The following is a 17,808-nucleotide window of genomic DNA, read 5'->3' on the forward strand; positions in this document are numbered from 1 at the left end:
CAGAAGCCCAGTTTCTTTCCTTGCACAATGAAGTAAAGACACCTTTCTACTCTTACCTTGGCCTGTTGTTTATTGGCTGAGACCAGTTGTGCTGAGCAGAACCTGGGGTATCCATCCGGCAACACCACCCAGCAGCACTGTGGAAGAAAAGGCCTGGCAATCTGCTTCTATCAAGATTACATCCAGGAAAACTATATGAGAGTGGCAGAATAGATTAAAAACCACAGTTCGTCTAAATGCTGCCTACAAGAGACACACCTTAGACTTAGAGACACAAGCAAACTAAAACTAAAAGGATGGAAAAAAATATATCAAGCAGACGTGGAACCAAGATGGTGGAATAGACAAACGCTTCTGGCAAGCCCTCTTTACAACAAAGACCTGAAAAAACAAGTGAAACGAGTATATTTCTGACAAGCTGGGAGTGCTGAGCACCAAAGGCAAGCTTAGACAATGAACTGAGGGGCAGGGGGAGGAAGGAGCCGTTCAGAAGTGGAGAGGAGTTACCGGACCTGAATCGCGGAGAGCCCTCAGGCACCATTCCCGGAGTGATGGCAGTGGTGGGCTGGTACTAGCGTTCGGCCACAGTTTCCTCAAGGAGAAGCAGCCAGCAACACAGTCTACTCACACCTCTGGAACCTCAGGAGAACAGCTCTCTCGGCAAAAGCCAAGTACTTGCATATATTTTACCACGCCTATTACCCCCCCACCCACAAGCCGACTTCAGTGGCTGAATCCCTGGGCCTGAGATAGACCCTGGTGAGCACCTAGAGCCATCCTTCCGGCCTTGGGCAAGGAAAAACTTTGCAACAGGGGGGAAAAGATAATTTGCTACCTCCATTAACCCGGGGAGCTCAGGACAGAAGCGGCTCCTGTCCAGGCATAAAACATCCGTAGACCTTGACCACCTTTCCCTTCTGCATGGACCTACGTGGGCCTATTTTGGGAGAATAGGCCCTTGTTGGCAAACTCCAACCATTTCAGCTGTGTGGTGGAGAGGTGGGTGTTTGATGTTTGATATTGCTTTGCCTATTAAACACAGTCCTCACCTACCTGCATCAGGGACCTAAGAACTGGTAGCTACACTCAGGTCATCCAGCCACCCGCGACAGGAATCCAAAGATAACTGGCGCCTCCCAGTCCTTACAACCCAAAATTTTGGGTGCCCAGGGTCCCTCTCCAGAACCCACCCACCAGCACGCTCTAGGGAACAGAGATGCGTTTTCCTCAGAGACACTTAAGGGCTGGTTCTCAGGCCCCTGCCTTGTTCACAGCGTGATCCCCTGCTGCAATCAGATACCAGTATATACGCCAATCACCCCTGCCCCTCTAAGACTGTAGGACAGAGCCTGTACCACACACTTGATGAACAGCTACCTGGAAACCTGAGTTGAATTCATACAAGAAAATTGAATGGACTCCTACACTGATATACCTGATAACAGCTCTAGCCAGCTGGGGACAGGACACCAGAGCGCCAAAGGCAAAAATAATCAAGTTAGCTCACTTGAGCAACCCACAGGGGTATACCAAAACCAAGCAGCTACGACACAGTAAGCAAGCAAAAACTAACAGCTTATAGATGGCTCAGAGACAAGAGTCAATATCAAGTCACATAAAGAAGCAGACCATGATTACCTCAACAGGCTCTCAAAACAAAGAATCCAGAGATCTTCTAGATGAAAGTGCATTCCTGGAATTACCAGATGCAGAATACAAAAGTTTAATATACAGAACCCTTCAAGACATCAGGAAGGAAATGAGGCAATACGCAGAACAAGCCAAGGAACACACAGATAAAGCAACTGAAGAAATCAGAAAGATTATTCAGGAACATAATGAAAAGTTTAATAAGCTGGAAAAATCCATAGACAGCAATCAGAAATTCAGAAGATTAACAATAAAATTACAGAAGTAGACAACTCAATAGAAAGTCAGAGGAGCAGAATTGAGCAAGGAGAAGCTAGAATTTCTGAACTCGAGGATAAATCATTTGGCACTAATATATTTGAAGAAAAATCAGATAAAGGAATTAAAAAAAAATGAAGAAATCTTAAGAATCATGTGGGACTCTATCAAGAGAAATAACCTACGAGTGACTGGAGTACCAGAACATACAAAGAAAATTGTTGAAGATTTGTTGGCAGAAAACTTCCCTGATATTGTGAAAGATGAGAAGATATCTATCCAAGATGCTCATCGAACTCCACATAACGTAGATGTTAAAAGAAAGTCACCAAGACATATTATGATCAAACTTGCCAAAACCAAAGATAAAGAGAGAATTATAAGAGCAGTGAGGGATAAACGAAAAGTCACCTACAAAGGAGAGCCAATAAGAATAAGCTCAGACCGCTCGGCAGAAACCATGCAGGCAAGAAGGCAATGGGATGACATATTTAAAAAATTGAGGGAAAAAAACTGCCTGCCAAGAATCATATATCCAGCAAACTCTTAAATATGAAGGTGAAATTAAGACATTTCCAGACAAACACAAGTTTAGGGAATTCGTAAAAACCAAACCAAAACTATAAGAATACTAAAGGGAGTTTTGGTTAGAAAATCAATAATATCAGGTATCAACCCAAGACTAGAACACTGGGCAGAGCAACCAGAAGTCATCCAAGACAGGGAAATCCAAAAAAAACAAAGCAAGATTATTTAAAAAAAAAAAGCGCAAAACAGGGTAACAGTGATGTTATTATATAAGAGAAGACAACATTAAAATAATAAAGAGGGACTAAGAAATGTAATCATACACCTTTCATATGGAGAGGAGGATAACGGTGATACAAATAAGCAAAAGTCAGTTTTAAATTTAGAAAAATAGGGGTAAATAATAAGGTAACCACAAAGGAGACAAACTATCCTACTCATCAAAATAAAATACAAGGGAAAAATATAGACCCAGCAGAAACAAAATCAACAACAACAAATATGAGGAAAGGAGAATATATAAAGAAAATCTACTTGGCACATAAAATCAAGTGGGAAAAACAAACTGTCAACACACAACAAAAAGACATCAAAATGATAGCACTAAATTCATACCTTTCCATAATTACCCTGAATGTAAATGGATGAAATGCACCATTAAAGAGACAGAGACTGGCAGAATGGATTAGAAAACAAGATCCATCTATACGCTGCCTACAAGAGACACGCCTTAGACACAAAAACAACCGAAAACTCAAAGGATGGAAAAAAATGTATCAAGCAAATGACAATCAAAAAAGAGCAGGAGTGGCAATATTAATTTCTGACAAAATAGACTTTAAAGTTAAATCCATCATAGAAGATAAAGAAGGACACTATATAATGATTAAAGGGACAATACACCAAGAAGATACAACCATATTAAATATTTATGCACCCAATGACAGGGCTGCAAGATACATAAAACAAACTCTATCAGCACTGAAAAGTGAGATAGACAGCTCCACAATAATAGCAGGAGACCTCCACATGCCACTTTCGGTGAAGGACAGGACATCCAGAAAGAAGCTCAATAAAGGAACAGAAGATGAAAATGCCACAATCAACCAACTTGACCTCATAGACTTATACAGAACACTCTACCCAACAACAACCAACTATACTTTCTTTTCTAGTGCACATGGAACATTCTCTAGAACAGACCACATATTAGGTCATAAAGCAAGCCTTAGCAGAATCCAAAACACTGAAATATTACAAACCATCTTCTCTGACCATAAGGTCATAAAAGTGGAAATCAATAACAGGAAGGGAAAAGAAATCAAACACTTGGAAACTGAACAATACCCTGCTCAAAAAAGACTGGATTATAGAAAACATTAAGAATGGAATAAAGAAATTCATACAATCCAATGGGAATGAAAACACTTCCTATCAGAACCTTTGGGACATATCACAGGGCAATTTATATCAATAAATGCACACATCCAAAAAGAAGAAAGGGCCAAAATCAAAGAATTATCCCTACAACTTGAACAATAGAAAGAGAGCAACAAAAGAAACCCACAGGCACCAGAAGAAAACGAATAATAAAAATTGGAGCTGAACTAAATGAAATAGAAAACAGAAAAACAATTGAAAGTATTAACAAGACCAAAAGCTGGTTTTTTTGAAAAAAAATCACCAAAATTGATAAACTACTGGGCAAAAAAAAAAATTTTTTTTTTTTTTACTGGCCAAAATGACAAAAGAAAAACAGGAGAGGAAGCAAATAACCAGAATAACAAACGAAAGTGGTGATATTAAAACAGACCTAACTGACATTAAAAGAATCGTATCAGAGTACTATGAAAAACTGTACTCAAACAAATTTGAAAACCTAGAAGAAATGGATGAATTCCTAGAAACACACTACCTACCTAAACGAATACAAACACAGGTAGAACAACTAAATAGACCCATAACAAAAGAAGAGATTGAAAAGGTAATGAAAAAACTTCCAACAAAAAAAAAAAACCCTGGTCTGGAAGGCTTCACTGCAGAGTTCTAGCAAACTTTCAGAGAAGAGTTAACACCACTACTACTAAAGGTATTTCAGAGCATAGAAAAGGATGGAATACTATCAAACTCATTCTATGAAGCCACCATATCCCTGATACCAAAACCAGGTAAAGACACCACAAGAAAAGAAAATTATAGACCTATATTCCTCATGAATGTAGATGCAAAAATCTTCAACAAAATTCTAGCCAATAGAATTCAACAACATATCAAAAAAATAATTCACCATGACCAAGTGGGATTCATACCAGGTATGCAGGGATGGTTCAACATTAAAAAAAAAAAAAGAAAGAAAAACAATTAATGTAATCCACCACATAAATAAAACAAAAGACAAGAATCACACGATTTCATCAACTGATGCAGAAAAGGCATTTGACAAAGTTCAACACTCATTCATGATAAAAACTCTCAGCAACATAGAAATAGAAGGAAAATTCCTCAACATAATAAAGGGCATTTATACAAAGCCAACAGCCAACATCACCCTAAATGGAGAGAGCCTGAAAACATTCCCACTGAGATCGGGAACCAGACAAGGATGCCCTTTGTCACCACTCTTATTCAACATTCTGCTGGAAGTCCTAGCCAGAGCAATTAGGCTAGATAAAGAAATAAAGGGCATCCAGACTGGCAATAAAGAAGTAAAAGTATCTCTATTTGCAGATGACATGATCTTATACACAGGAAACCCTAAGGAATCCTCCAGAAAACTAATGAAACTACTAGAAGAGTTCAGCAGAGTATTGGGATACAGGATAAACACACAAAAATCAGTTGGATTCCTCTACACCAACAAAAAGAACATTGAAGAGGAAATCACCAAATCAATGCCATTTACAGTAGCCCCCAAGAAGGTAAAATACTTAGCAATAAATCTTACCAGAGATGTAAAAGACTTATACAAAGAAAACTACAGTACACTTCTGCAAGAAACCAAAAGAGACTTACATAAGTGGAAGAACATACTTTGCTCGCAGATAGGAAGACATAACATTGTAAAAATGTCTATTCTACCAAAAGCCATCTATAGACACAATGCAATTCTGATCCAAATTCCAATGACATCTTTTAATGAGATGGAGAAACAAATCACCAACTTCAGATGGAAGGGAATGAGGTCCTGGACAAGTAAAGCATTACTGAAAAAGAAGAATAAAGTGGGAGACCTCACTCTACCTGATTTTAGAACACATTATACCACCACAGTAGTCAAAACAGCCTGGTACTGTTACAACAACAGATACATAGACCAATGGGACCGAATTGAGAATCCAGACATAAATCCATCCACATAGGAGCAGTTGATATTTGACAAAGGCCCCAAAACAGAAAAATGGGGAAAAGACAGTCTTTTTAACAAATGGTGCGGGCATAACTGGATATCCATCTGCAAAAAAAAAAAAAAAATGAAACAAGACCCATACCTCACTCCATGCACAAAAACTAACTCAAAATGGATCAAAGACCTAAATATAAAATCTAAAACGATAAAGATCATGGAAGAAAAAATAGGGACAATGTTAGGAGCCCTAATACATGGCATAAACAGTATACAAAACAGTATAAAGAGTGTAGAAGAAAAACTAGATAACTGGGAGCTCCTAAAAATCAAACACCTAAGCTCATCCAAAGACTTCACCAAAAGAGTAAAAAGATTACCTACAGACTGGGAAAATGTTTTTAGCTATGACATTTCCGATCAGTGCCTGATACCTAAAATCTACATGATACCACAAAAACTCAACTAAAAAAAGACAAATAACCCAATTAAAAAATGGGCAAGAGATATGAGCAGGCACTTCACTAAAGAAGACATTCAAGTAGTTAACAGATACATGAGGAAATGCTCATGATCATTAGCCATTAGAGACATGCAAATCAAAACTACAATGAGATTCCATCTCACTCCAACGAGGCTGGCATTAATCCAAAAAACACAAAATAATAAATGTTGGAGAGGTTGTGGAGAGACTGGAACACTGAAACACTGCTGGTGGGAATGTAAAATGGTACAACACTTTGGAAATCGATTTGGTGCTTCCTTAAAAAGCTAGAAATAGAACTACCATACAATCCAGCAATCCCACTCCTTGGAGTATATCCTAGAGAAATAAGAGCCTTTACACGAACAGATATCTACGCACCCATGTATACTGCAGCAGTGTTTACAATAGCAAAAAGACAGATGCAACCAAGGTGCCCATCAATGGATAAATGGATAAATAAATTATGGTATAGCCACACAATGGAATACTACACATCAATAAAGAACAGTGACAAATCTGTGAAACATTTCATAACATGGAGGAATCTGGAAGGCATTATGCTGAGTGAAATTAGTTGTAAAAGCACAAATATTGTATAAGACCACTATTATAAGAACTCGAAAAATAGTTTAAACAGAGAAGAATATATTCTTTGACAGTTACGAGAGTGGGGAGGGAGGGACGTAGGGAGGGAGAGGGGTATTCACTAGATAGTAGATAAGAACTACTTTAGGTGAGGGTAAAGACAACACACAATACCAGAAGAGGTCAGTACAACTGGACTAAACCAAAAGCAAAGAAGTTTTCTGAATAAACTGAATGCTTCGAAGGCCAGTGTAGCAGGGGCAGGAGTTTGGGGACCATGGTTTCAGGGGACATCTAAGTCAATTGCCATAATAAAATCTATTAAGAAAACATTCTGCATCCCACTTTGAAGAATGGTGTCTTGGGTCTTAAACGCTAGCAAGCGGCCATCTAAGATGCATCAATTAGTCTCAACCCACCTGGAGCAAAGGAGAATGAAGAATACCAAAGACGCAAGGTAATTATGAGCCCAAGAGACAGAAAGGGCCACATAAACTGGAGACTACAACAGCCTGAGACCAGAGGAACTAGATGGTGCCCGGCTACAACCGATGACTGCCCTGACAGGGAACACAACAGAGAACCCCTGAGGGAGCAGGACAGCAGTGGGATGCAGACCCCAAATTCTCGTGAAAAGACCAGGCTTAAAGGTCTGACTGAGACTAGAAGGACCCTGGTGGTCATGGTCCCCAGACCTCCTGTTAGCGCAAGACAGGAACCATTCCCAAAGACAACCGTTCAGACAGGGATTGGACTGGACAATGGGATGGAAAATGATGCTGCTGAAGAATAAGCTTCTTCGATCAAGTAGACACATAAACCTATGTTGGCATCTCCTATCTGGAGGGGAGATGAGAGGGCAGAGATGGTCAGAAGCTGGTAGAATAGACACGAAAAGAGAGAGTGGAAGGAAGAAGTGTGCTGTCTCATTAGGGGTACAGCAATTAGGAGTATATAGCAAAGTGAATATAAATTTTTTTTTAGAGACTGACTTGATTTGTAAACTTTTGCTAAAAGCACAATAAAAATTAAAAAAAAAACAAAACTCTACTCTATAACATAAATAAGGTCACCATGAATTGGGGTCCGACTTCAAGGCAGCTAGTGACAACAACATCTATGTTTGTCTCTTATCTTGCTGTCAGTGGAAGTCAATTTTCTTAACCCCTGACCACCTCCACCAGAAGGTGTGATAAAAATTAAGAGTTTAAAAGCCAAACAGTCCACTTCACTGCTACTTTATGACTTGATAAATATTTGATGAGTTTGAAGATTCTCTCTCAGTGGGTTTCAGTTATCCATGCTTTTCAGAGCTAGTGGTCATTACATATGCCATTGAGAGTCCAACTCCAACTATGAGGCAAACTAAAGATGATTCTATTTCTACGTTCAGTTGGACAGCAAAGCTTGGTTTCCATTCTTTTCCAAATCCCTTTCCTTCTTTACTAAAGAGTACAGACAGCCCAAACAAGGAAGCCCTTAAACAACAAAGAGTTAAATATGCTATCAAACATAACAGGAAACCTTACCAGATCTCTCTTCCTGCCTCCTTCTAGCTAGCCTGGTCAGAGGCAGATAAGGATGCAGGAATGCTGACATGTCCCAAGCCTGCATAAACAAACTGGGACATTCTTCAAGTCTTGCATCCATGGCAGAAAAGCTTGCCTAATCCCCAAAGTAGGTAAAAATAATCATGGGTTTAGGGAAACAGCTCATCCCTTCCCACATGATTACATACCGATACAAAAATGCGTATCCCACTTCCAATTTTTTAATGGAAGCAGAGACTGTCTGAATGAGTATTTTTAAGCAGTGCCTTCTGAAGCATATAACAGAATTTTAAAATGCCATTTAAAGAGGTTATGCAACAGCTGTCAAGAAACTTCAGAGGAAAAAAAATATTTGGTATCTAGGTTAGGTTAATATCATACTTCCTCTCTTCTAAATCTCCTTGGAAACTATTATCTGACCCAAATGAGTCACATAATTTCTTAAAGAGGCCTCCAGGCTGCAAGTATGAAGATCCACATTGTACTAGCCATTTGCTGCTCAGCGCTGATGCAAGAAAACCCACCAGACTGAGGGAAAGGTCCAGTTTAGGGGCAGGGCAAAAATTTAATGTTAACACTGAGGCAACAACTTTGAGCTGGGACAGCACATGCAATCTTAGCAGCAAGACGCTGGAAGGCAGTTCTCATTCCTGCCGGAAGGGGTCCTGAAAGATCCCAGTTGCTGACTTCCAATCAAGAACTGCACAAGCATGATATTATCTAACCTCCCGGGAGAAATCTTTACAGCCTGAAAGATGAAGAATAGGCCTTGATGTGAGTGTGTTACGCGACCATGCAATGTCCAAGAGCCCTCGGCTCTCTTCCTCGCTCCCACAATGCACCTGTGCCCTCTTGCTTTTCTCCATGGCTTTCTCTTCATTTATTTCACTTGGCATTTTAAGCAGCCTTCAGGCAGGAACCTCTCCATAATTCCTTTGCATTGAGGTCATAAATTAAGAACAACTGCTGCTCAGCTGCAGGGTCAGAGCTTAGCTGCCCTCCACCCCAACATAACATACAGATGGTCCATTTTGGCCAGATGCAAAATAAAATCTTTCTCACTATATCTAACAATTGCTCCAGTTATCACAGGACAATGTGTTTTGAAGGGCATTTCTAGTGTTTTGAGATAAAGAGCTTGACGCTCAGCTAGACAATTAATTAAATATTTCTCTGTCATTGCTACGTTGCTCATATCTATACCAGGCATAGTAGCTACAGTAAAGTAAAATATATCTAGGCAATACACACTTCTAGATAAAAATAATTCAAGTTCCTCTTTACAAAACACAAACATATAATATACACAGTTTTGAGGGGGGAAACAAAAAATAGCAGGAGTGGGAGGGAGGGGGAAAGGAGAAGTCATTGCTTAGTAGACACCGAGTTTATGTTAATGAGGTGGTGACGGTTATACAATGTAATGAACATAATCAATGTCACTGAATTGCACATTTAAGAATTGTTGGATCGGCAAATGTTTTGTTTTATATATATACGCACATACATACCCTGGTGGCACAGTGGTTTAGAGCTACATCTGCTAGCCAAAAGGTCAGCAGTTCGAATCCACCAGGCACTCCTTGGAAACCCTAAGGGACAGCTCTACTGTGCCCTATAGGGTCGCTATGAGTCAGAATCAACTCAACGGCAATGGGTAAGATATATATATATATTTTTTTCTTTTTCCACCCACAAAAAATAAAATAATAAAAAACAAAAACCTCTGGTGCTAATGAAATTTCCAAGCCCTAAGGAAACATACCAAAACTTACTGATTTGGTGTTTACTACTACAAAACGGCCACTCTAAGGGGCTAGGCACTTAGTCCTACAATTTGTCACTCTTCAAAAATATCTCTGGATGTTCCCTTCTGGAATTGTCTTTGGGCCTGGGACAGTATTATTTTAACTTTCTCACACTTCTTTTGAGCATGAGCTTAATATTTAAAATAGCCACACGACATGTGAAGCTGAGATTGATGAACGGGATGGGTGATCTTGAGGAGATCTTAGGACTGAGGTTAACATATGGGTTGTAAACCAGCAAGTTTTAAGGAATAGCAGCTTCCCTCAAATAAGGGCATAGAGTAACTCACAGTGAAGAGTTGAACTGGCTTTATAAATTGGGTATATGTGTATTTAATAAAAACAAAAAAAAAACCCTCACTATATGGTTTTATAGGAGCCCTTGTGGTGCAGTGATTAAGGCACTCTGCTGCTAACCAAAAGGTCAGCGGTTCGAACCCACCAGCTTCTCCACGGGAGAAAGATGTGGCAGTCCGCTTCCATAAAGATTTACAGCCTTGGAAGCCCTATGGGGAGGTTCTACTCAGTCTTCTGGGTCACTATGAATCAGAATCAACTCAATGGCAGTGGGTTTTTATATTTTTTTTATAATTACATCTTTACTTTTAATGAATGAATACATAAGATTAATTTGTAGCCAGCAAATTAATATCTACTCAAAAACTATAGAAATGTACCCTTTCTTTCACAGGCACAAGGAATTTTATTGTACGTATTACCTAATTTATCTTACCAAACTTTCTCTTCATAGAGAGAGAAACTTTCATCCAAATCGACCTGAATTCCTGATTAAGCTTGACTGAAATCACACTCATTATTCAGCCTTGAGTTGCGATTCTGCACCCAGCGCGCTGCCCGACTTTGAGCTGCCTACAGGAAGACCTCAGATACTTCACAAAGGACTCACAGTGCCTCATGCCATAGCACTAACATCAGTATTCAGACCCTGGGCTACCCAGAAAGTAACCGATCTTTCCAATAGATCTTTCATAAAAATGCTCTCTTCACTTTGGGACTTCAGGAGCTAATAGCACTTTTGACAAAAGCCATCCAAATACAGGATAATTTTGTATTACAACCACACAGCTCTTCCAGACCTAAACTTTCACACAACGTCTTTCCCTAGGTCTCCGCATATGAATAGGACTGTTCAAAGTATCACATTGTAAGGGAACTTACAGAACATCTAGTGTGTTTCCCTTGAAGTTAAATAAATTGCCACAGTCCCACAGCTTGTCACTGGCAGAACCCAGACTACAAACCGGGTCTTCTAATTCCTGGGCTGTAGCTTCTTATACAAAATCACACTTTCAGTTTTCATTCAAATCAGTAAGAAGTTGGGAATTAAGTCAAATATCCCAATCTGCCTCAGGGACTAGGTGAGTGGGGCATATTCTCATTCCAAACTCCTTTTTCTTTTTATGCTTATTTTGTAAAGTGAGAAAACTAAAAACCACATTTCCCAGACCCTCTTGCAGCTGGGTTTCTGGATGTAGTCTAGTTTCTGCCGAGCAGATGCAGCCACACAAGACCTGGAAGCAGGGAGTGAGCCACACAAGGCAGAGGCCACTCACAGGCAGAGAGGGTTCTTGCAAGCAGTGGTGAAGGCATGTGGTTCTCTGAAACAGATTTGGTGGCAGTTCTAGACAGGCTTCTCCAGAGTGTCACCAAGCAGGTATGAGGTGACTGGGGTGCCAGGGGTTTCTGCTGGAACATCTTGTGGGGTGATCTGGTATTTCTCTGAATTTCTTTTCTGGTGGGGAAAGCCTCCAAACCTGGTTCCATGATCCTCTTGAAAATGCCATAAGCTAACATTCCTTCCAACAATCCCTTTTCTGCTTAAACTAGCTGAAATAGATTGTGCTGTCTGATTCTGATCTCAAGGAAGAACATTCTAAGAAAACTTCTCAGAACAAGAAGGTCATATTCTTTAGGCTATAGAGGAACAAGTCCCATAACCACTGAATATAAAAAATATTTAGCATTTGAATTTACCCAGGATGGATTCTCTATATTTATAGCCCCACAGAATTCTAAGACGTACCTGTCATCTTTATTTATCTGGTCTCCAAATCCCACAGTGTCAACGATGGTTAACTTCAGCCGTACATTGCTTTCCTGAAGCTCATAACTTCTGGCTTTTAACCGGACACCTGGTTCATTGTGAGTAGCTGGGTCACTTTCAAATTTGGTGTTGAATAAAGTGTCCATTAACGTGGACTTGCCAATGCCTGTCTCACCTATATGAACATGAAGGAAAAATAAGAGAATGTGTCAATGTCTCTCAGACATCAGTTCGATTCATCAGTACTTTTTTCATAATCATCTTTGCAAAGTAAAGTTTTAAAAAAAATTCAGTATTACCAGAAATCCTACCACCAAGAAATACTCAGTTCTTTCTATATACTGTCTACATAATACCTAGAAATGCCTAATGAGTTCCAGGAAATATTTTAAATTTACAGATCAAGATGCTTTTCTTTACCTCTGGATGGAGAAACTATACTTTGAAGTTTGCTTGTGGTCAGTTTGCAAATTACAATAACATGAACTGTATTTTTTGCTTCCTAAATGTTAGTGTGTAAAACTATATTACTGAGTTTCTGCTACGTAAAAAAAGATTGATTCCATTTATATCATAATAAATATCTGATGCATCCACTGTTGTCCAAAAGTACATTTTTCAAAACAACTCTCTTGATGACAGCAACGATAATATCTTACACATAAGTAAATGCTTACTTTGTGCTAGGTCCTGTGGTAAGAGCTTCTAGTGCATTATCTCATTTAAACCCTACACTATCCCCATGAAATAAGTACTATTGTTTCCTCCACTTTATAGTTGGGGCACTAAGCTTTAAATAGGGTTTAAGTAACTTGCCCAACGTCACACTGTTACTGGCAGGACCAGAGTTCTAACTCAAATTTGTATGATTCAACCCCTAACATTTGCCTGGTGTGGCATCCTGACTTCACTATTATTGAGAAAAGTGGCTGCCAAATATTTTTCCAGTTATGGTTAGAAATGTGTGTGAATCTCTCTATTATCTTCAAATCATCTTTCCTTGAGGTCTCTAGAGGTTGGCAGCTCAGACCCACCCAGTGGCACTATGGGAGAAAAGCCTGGTGATCTGCTTCCACAAAGATTGCAGACATTGAAAATTCTAGGGAGCAGTTCTGTTCTGACACAAATGGAGTTATCATGAGTTGGAATCAACTCGATGGCAAGAGGTTTTTGTTTTTATCTTTCCCTATTCAGCTAGAGTGTTCTCAATTTCAGGGTGAAGTCTGTGACAATAAAACTGAATGATGTCAAATGACCTGCTGTAAAGGCCTTACTAATTTACACTGATAATTTAGGTCAGTAAGTATTTACTGAGACAAAAGTAGATAAGTATTTATTGTGCAAAGCAGCGTGGTAGATACCTGGCACCACTACACCAATCCAATGGACCACCTAATTTGAGACCCAAATGTGAAGCCACGAAGAAGTTTAGCTTGACCTTCAAAATACGACAAAGCAAAATTCTCTCTTGATTCTTATTCTTGAGTCAAAGACAGTTGGCAGTGACCAAAAAAAAAAAAAAATCACCCTTATCTTTGGTGGTGGTGGCTGAGTGTACGTATGGGGGGACGGTGAAGAGAGGGAAGCAGAAATAAAGAGACATTGGCCCTAGATGTGCCTTTTTTTAATTTAAAATCTGGGAAATCTTCAAATAAGATTTTCAGCTTAATTCAAACATGCCAATACAACACAGCCCTTTCAACCAACCCCAGTGACGTTCCTAGGAACAATCCCTCTTCAAAGGATTGCTATAATGATTTGTAGGGTGGTGACAAATTCCATGGAAAAAAGAAAAGCTCTTGGATTTGTAGCCTTAGGACAACTCTGCCACTGTAATGGCAAAATCCACTCGCTAATTAAGTTCTGTATTACCCATTGCTTTCCAACAGAACACAAAACTGAAGTAGGATGAAGTCTTTCTGGATTGGAACTTTCCCTAATTAGAAGTCTCATGTGGTTTGCCACCAACTGCAATGATTCATTTACAGGACAGTCGTTTACGTGCATTTGTCTTACTCTTTAATTTTTCCCATTGTGTCCCCTAATATATCTAAGAACAAACAATTCCCTCCCTCATCCCCCTTCATTCAGCCAGTACTTTTCCAGCACCCACTACGTACCAAACACTGCACCAAGTACTGTGGATATATTGAACTAGCAGGGTATGGTATTCTCCCATAGCTTAGAATCTGGCCTGGAACATGACTGAATTCCAAGCAGATTCTAATTTATTATTATATGACAGATATTCTAAGTGTCTGCCATAACCACATTCCCCTTGGAAGTAAGTCCAAGACCATTCTTTACACCCAGTGACCTTGCTAAAAAAAAAAAAAAACCCATTGCTGTCGAGTCAATTCTGACTCATAGCAACCCTATAGCGACCTTGCGAGTTCACCACAAATAATGACCAGGGCTACACTCTGACCCAAAGGTAGCCACAGAAGCCTGACTATTAATACTATGAAACGGTGAGATATACTGGAGGGTGACCAGCCTATCTAATCAGTTTGAATGAGAGATATACAATCTGCATACAATGCAATGGCATTAAAAAGAAAAGATATACAGAGAGAATTGAATATGCCGAAACCATAAGGCAGCAAAGGCTGTAAGTCAGGAGAAGCCATGGCAAACACTTATGAAGTTCATAGAACTGTTAGCTGGGAATGTAGGAGAAAGAGAGCAAATAGAGACAGTGAGGCTTAGTTAGTGTCAGAAATTAATTCATTTGATTAATATTTAAGTACTTACCATGTGACAGGAAACCCTAGTGGCATAGTGGCAAAGTGCTACAGATGCTAATCAAAAGGTCGGCAGTTCAAATCTACCAGGTGCTCCTTGGAAACTCTATGGGGCAGGTCTACTCTGCCCTACAGGCTCGCTATGAGTCGGAATCAACTTAATGGCAAAGGGTTTTTTTTTTTTTGGTACTAGTGACAAGCAGAGGTGCTAGGGATAAAATGGCGAATAAAAACAGACAACTCACAAACTAAACTGCTGTTGTGTCCACAATATCATTCCAAAGGCCCATCAATAAAAGTAGCAGAAACTGATACCAAACCTGTTGCTGAGTCTCACTCATCGTGATCCCATGTGTGTCAAAGTAGAACTGTGCTCCACAGGGCTTTCTTTTATATATATATATACATACACACACATACATACATATATATTTTTTTTATTTATTGTGCCTTAGATGAAAGTTTGCAAATCAAGTCAGTCTCTCATACAAAAGGCCCTACACACCCCGCTGTACACTCCCAGATGCTCTCCCCTTAATGAGACAGCACATTCCTCCTCTCCATCTTGTATTCCCAGTGTCCATTCAACCAGCTCCTGTATCCCTCTTCCTTCTCATCTTGCCACCGGCAGGAGACACCCGCATAGTCTCATGTGTCTACTCGAGCCACGAAGTTCACTCCTCACCAGCATCATTGTCTTTCTTACAGTCCAGGCCAATCCTGTCTGTAGAGTTGGTTTCGGGAATGGTTCCAACCTTGGGCTATCAAAGGGTCTGGGGACCATGACTGTCAGGGTTCCTCCGGTCTCTGTCAGACCATTAAGCCTGGTCTTTTTACAAGAATTTAAGATCTGCATCCCACTGTTCTCCTGTTCCATCCCACTGTTCTCCTCCTCCATCAGGGATTCTCTGTTTTGTTTCCTGTCAGGGCAGTGATCGGTGGTAGCTGGGTACCATCTAGTTCTTTGGGTCTCAGGTTGAGGGAGTCTCTGGTTTATGTGGCCCTTTCTGTCTCTTGGGCTCATATTTACCTTGTGTCTTTGGTGTTCTTCATTCTCCTTTGCTCCAGGTAGGTTGAGACCAATTTATGCATCTTATATAGCTGCTCGCTAGCTTTTAAGACCTAAGACGCCTCTCACCAAAGTGGAATGCAGAACATTTTCTTAATATATTATGCCAATCGACCTAGATGTCCCCTGAAACAATGGTCCCCAGGCTCCGTTCTTGCTACTCTGGCCTTTGAAAGGTTTGGTTGTATTCAGGAAACCTCTTTGCTTTTGATTTAGTCCAGTTGTGCTGACTATCCCTGTGTTACGTGTTGCCCTTCCCTTTGCCTAAAAAAATTTTTGTCTACTACCTAGTTAGTGAATATCCCTCTCCCTCCCTCCCCACCCTCGTAACCATCAAAGAATATTTTCTTCTGTGTTTAAACTTTATCTAGAGATCTTATAATAGTGGTCTCATACAATATTTGTCCTATTGCAATTGACTAATTTCACGTGGCATAACGCCTTCCAGATTCCTCCATGTTATGAAGTGTTTCACAGATTCATTGTTGTTCTTAACTCTTGCGTAGTATTCCATTGTGTGAATACACCATAATTTATTTAACCATTCACCTGTTGATGGACACCTTGGTTGCTTCCATCTTTTTGCTATTATAAACACTGCTGCAATAAACATGGGTGTGCATATATCTGTTCATGTGAAGGCTCTTATTCCTTTAGGGTATATTCCAAGGAGTGGAATTGCTGGGTCATATGGTAGTTCTATTTTTAGCTTTTTAAGGAATCTCCAAATCGATTTCCAAAGTGTCTGTACCATTTTACATTCCCACCAGCAGTGAATAAGTGTTCCGATCTCTACCACAGAGTTTTCAATGGCTGATTCTGCAGAAGTAGATTGCCAGGCCTTTCTTCTGAGGTACCTCTGTATGTACTCAAACCTTCAACCTTTGGGTTAGCAGCTGAGCACTTTAACCATTTTTACCACCCAGGGCAACCTAATCTGGTTAAGCTAATCTTAACCAACGTAATATCCATAGCTCATACCCATGATTCGTGGCTTAGCAAATTAATTTTGAGCAAAACAAAGGTACTATGTAATGGATACAGAAATAAAACAGGGTTTCCACTCTTAAGACACTTAGAATCTGGTAGGCAATTCAATAATGAAGGTACTCCAGTCATTTTAAGTACATGCTGCATGTATAACTTTCTCAAGTACCACAAACTTCTTTTCAGGATTTACCTATTTTCAGGAAATGGACAGAGAGGCAGGAGCACAGCTACCTTATAAAGTTCTCTCTATTCTATCACAGGTCCTGTCAGTAGAAAATGACCCACTGAACTTTCATTTCTTTCCCTAAGAAACACAATGAAGGCTTTAATCTGCATGGCAAAGATTCTAGACTACCTGGACAGGGCTGAAATTTTCATCTCCATTTTACCAGGCTGAGAATTACTTACCAAAAAAAAAAAAAACCAAACCCACGGCCGTCGAGTTGATTTCGACTCATAGCAACCCTATAGAACAGAGTAGAGCTGCCCCATAGGGTTTCCAAGGAGAGCCTGGTGGATTGGAACTGGCGACCTTTTGGTTAACAGCTGTAGCGCTTAACCACTACGCCACCAGGGTTTCTGAGAATTACTTAAGCATATGTGAATCGGGAAATACTACAGTCTTTTTAAAGTCAAGGTGATTTTAATTATCATTTACTTTAAGGTAGAAATTATGAACAATTAGCAATCCAGACCCTCCTTATAGCACAGGGTAATCTATGGATTGGAAA

The 17,808-nt window shown here is 39.8% G+C and overlaps 1 protein-coding gene across 2 annotated transcripts in view; it reads right to left on the reverse strand.

Annotated features, from left to right (window-relative positions):
- The window catches only part of SEPTIN11 (septin 11), a 131,624-nt gene that overhangs the window by 46,115 nt on the left and 67,701 nt on the right, over positions 1 to 17,808 (reverse strand). For both annotated transcript variants that reach the window (XM_049885970.1, XM_049885969.1), the window contains exon 3: positions 12,254 to 12,449. In XM_049885970.1, coding sequence (XP_049741927.1) covers positions 12,254 to 12,449 — 196 coding nt within the window. The remainder of the gene's footprint in view (positions 1 to 12,253; positions 12,450 to 17,808) is intronic.

The sequence above is a fragment of the Elephas maximus genome, chromosome 5 (assembly GCF_024166365.1).
Source record: "Elephas maximus indicus isolate mEleMax1 chromosome 5, mEleMax1 primary haplotype, whole genome shotgun sequence".
Classification (NCBI taxonomy): domain Eukaryota; kingdom Metazoa; phylum Chordata; class Mammalia; order Proboscidea; family Elephantidae; genus Elephas; species Elephas maximus.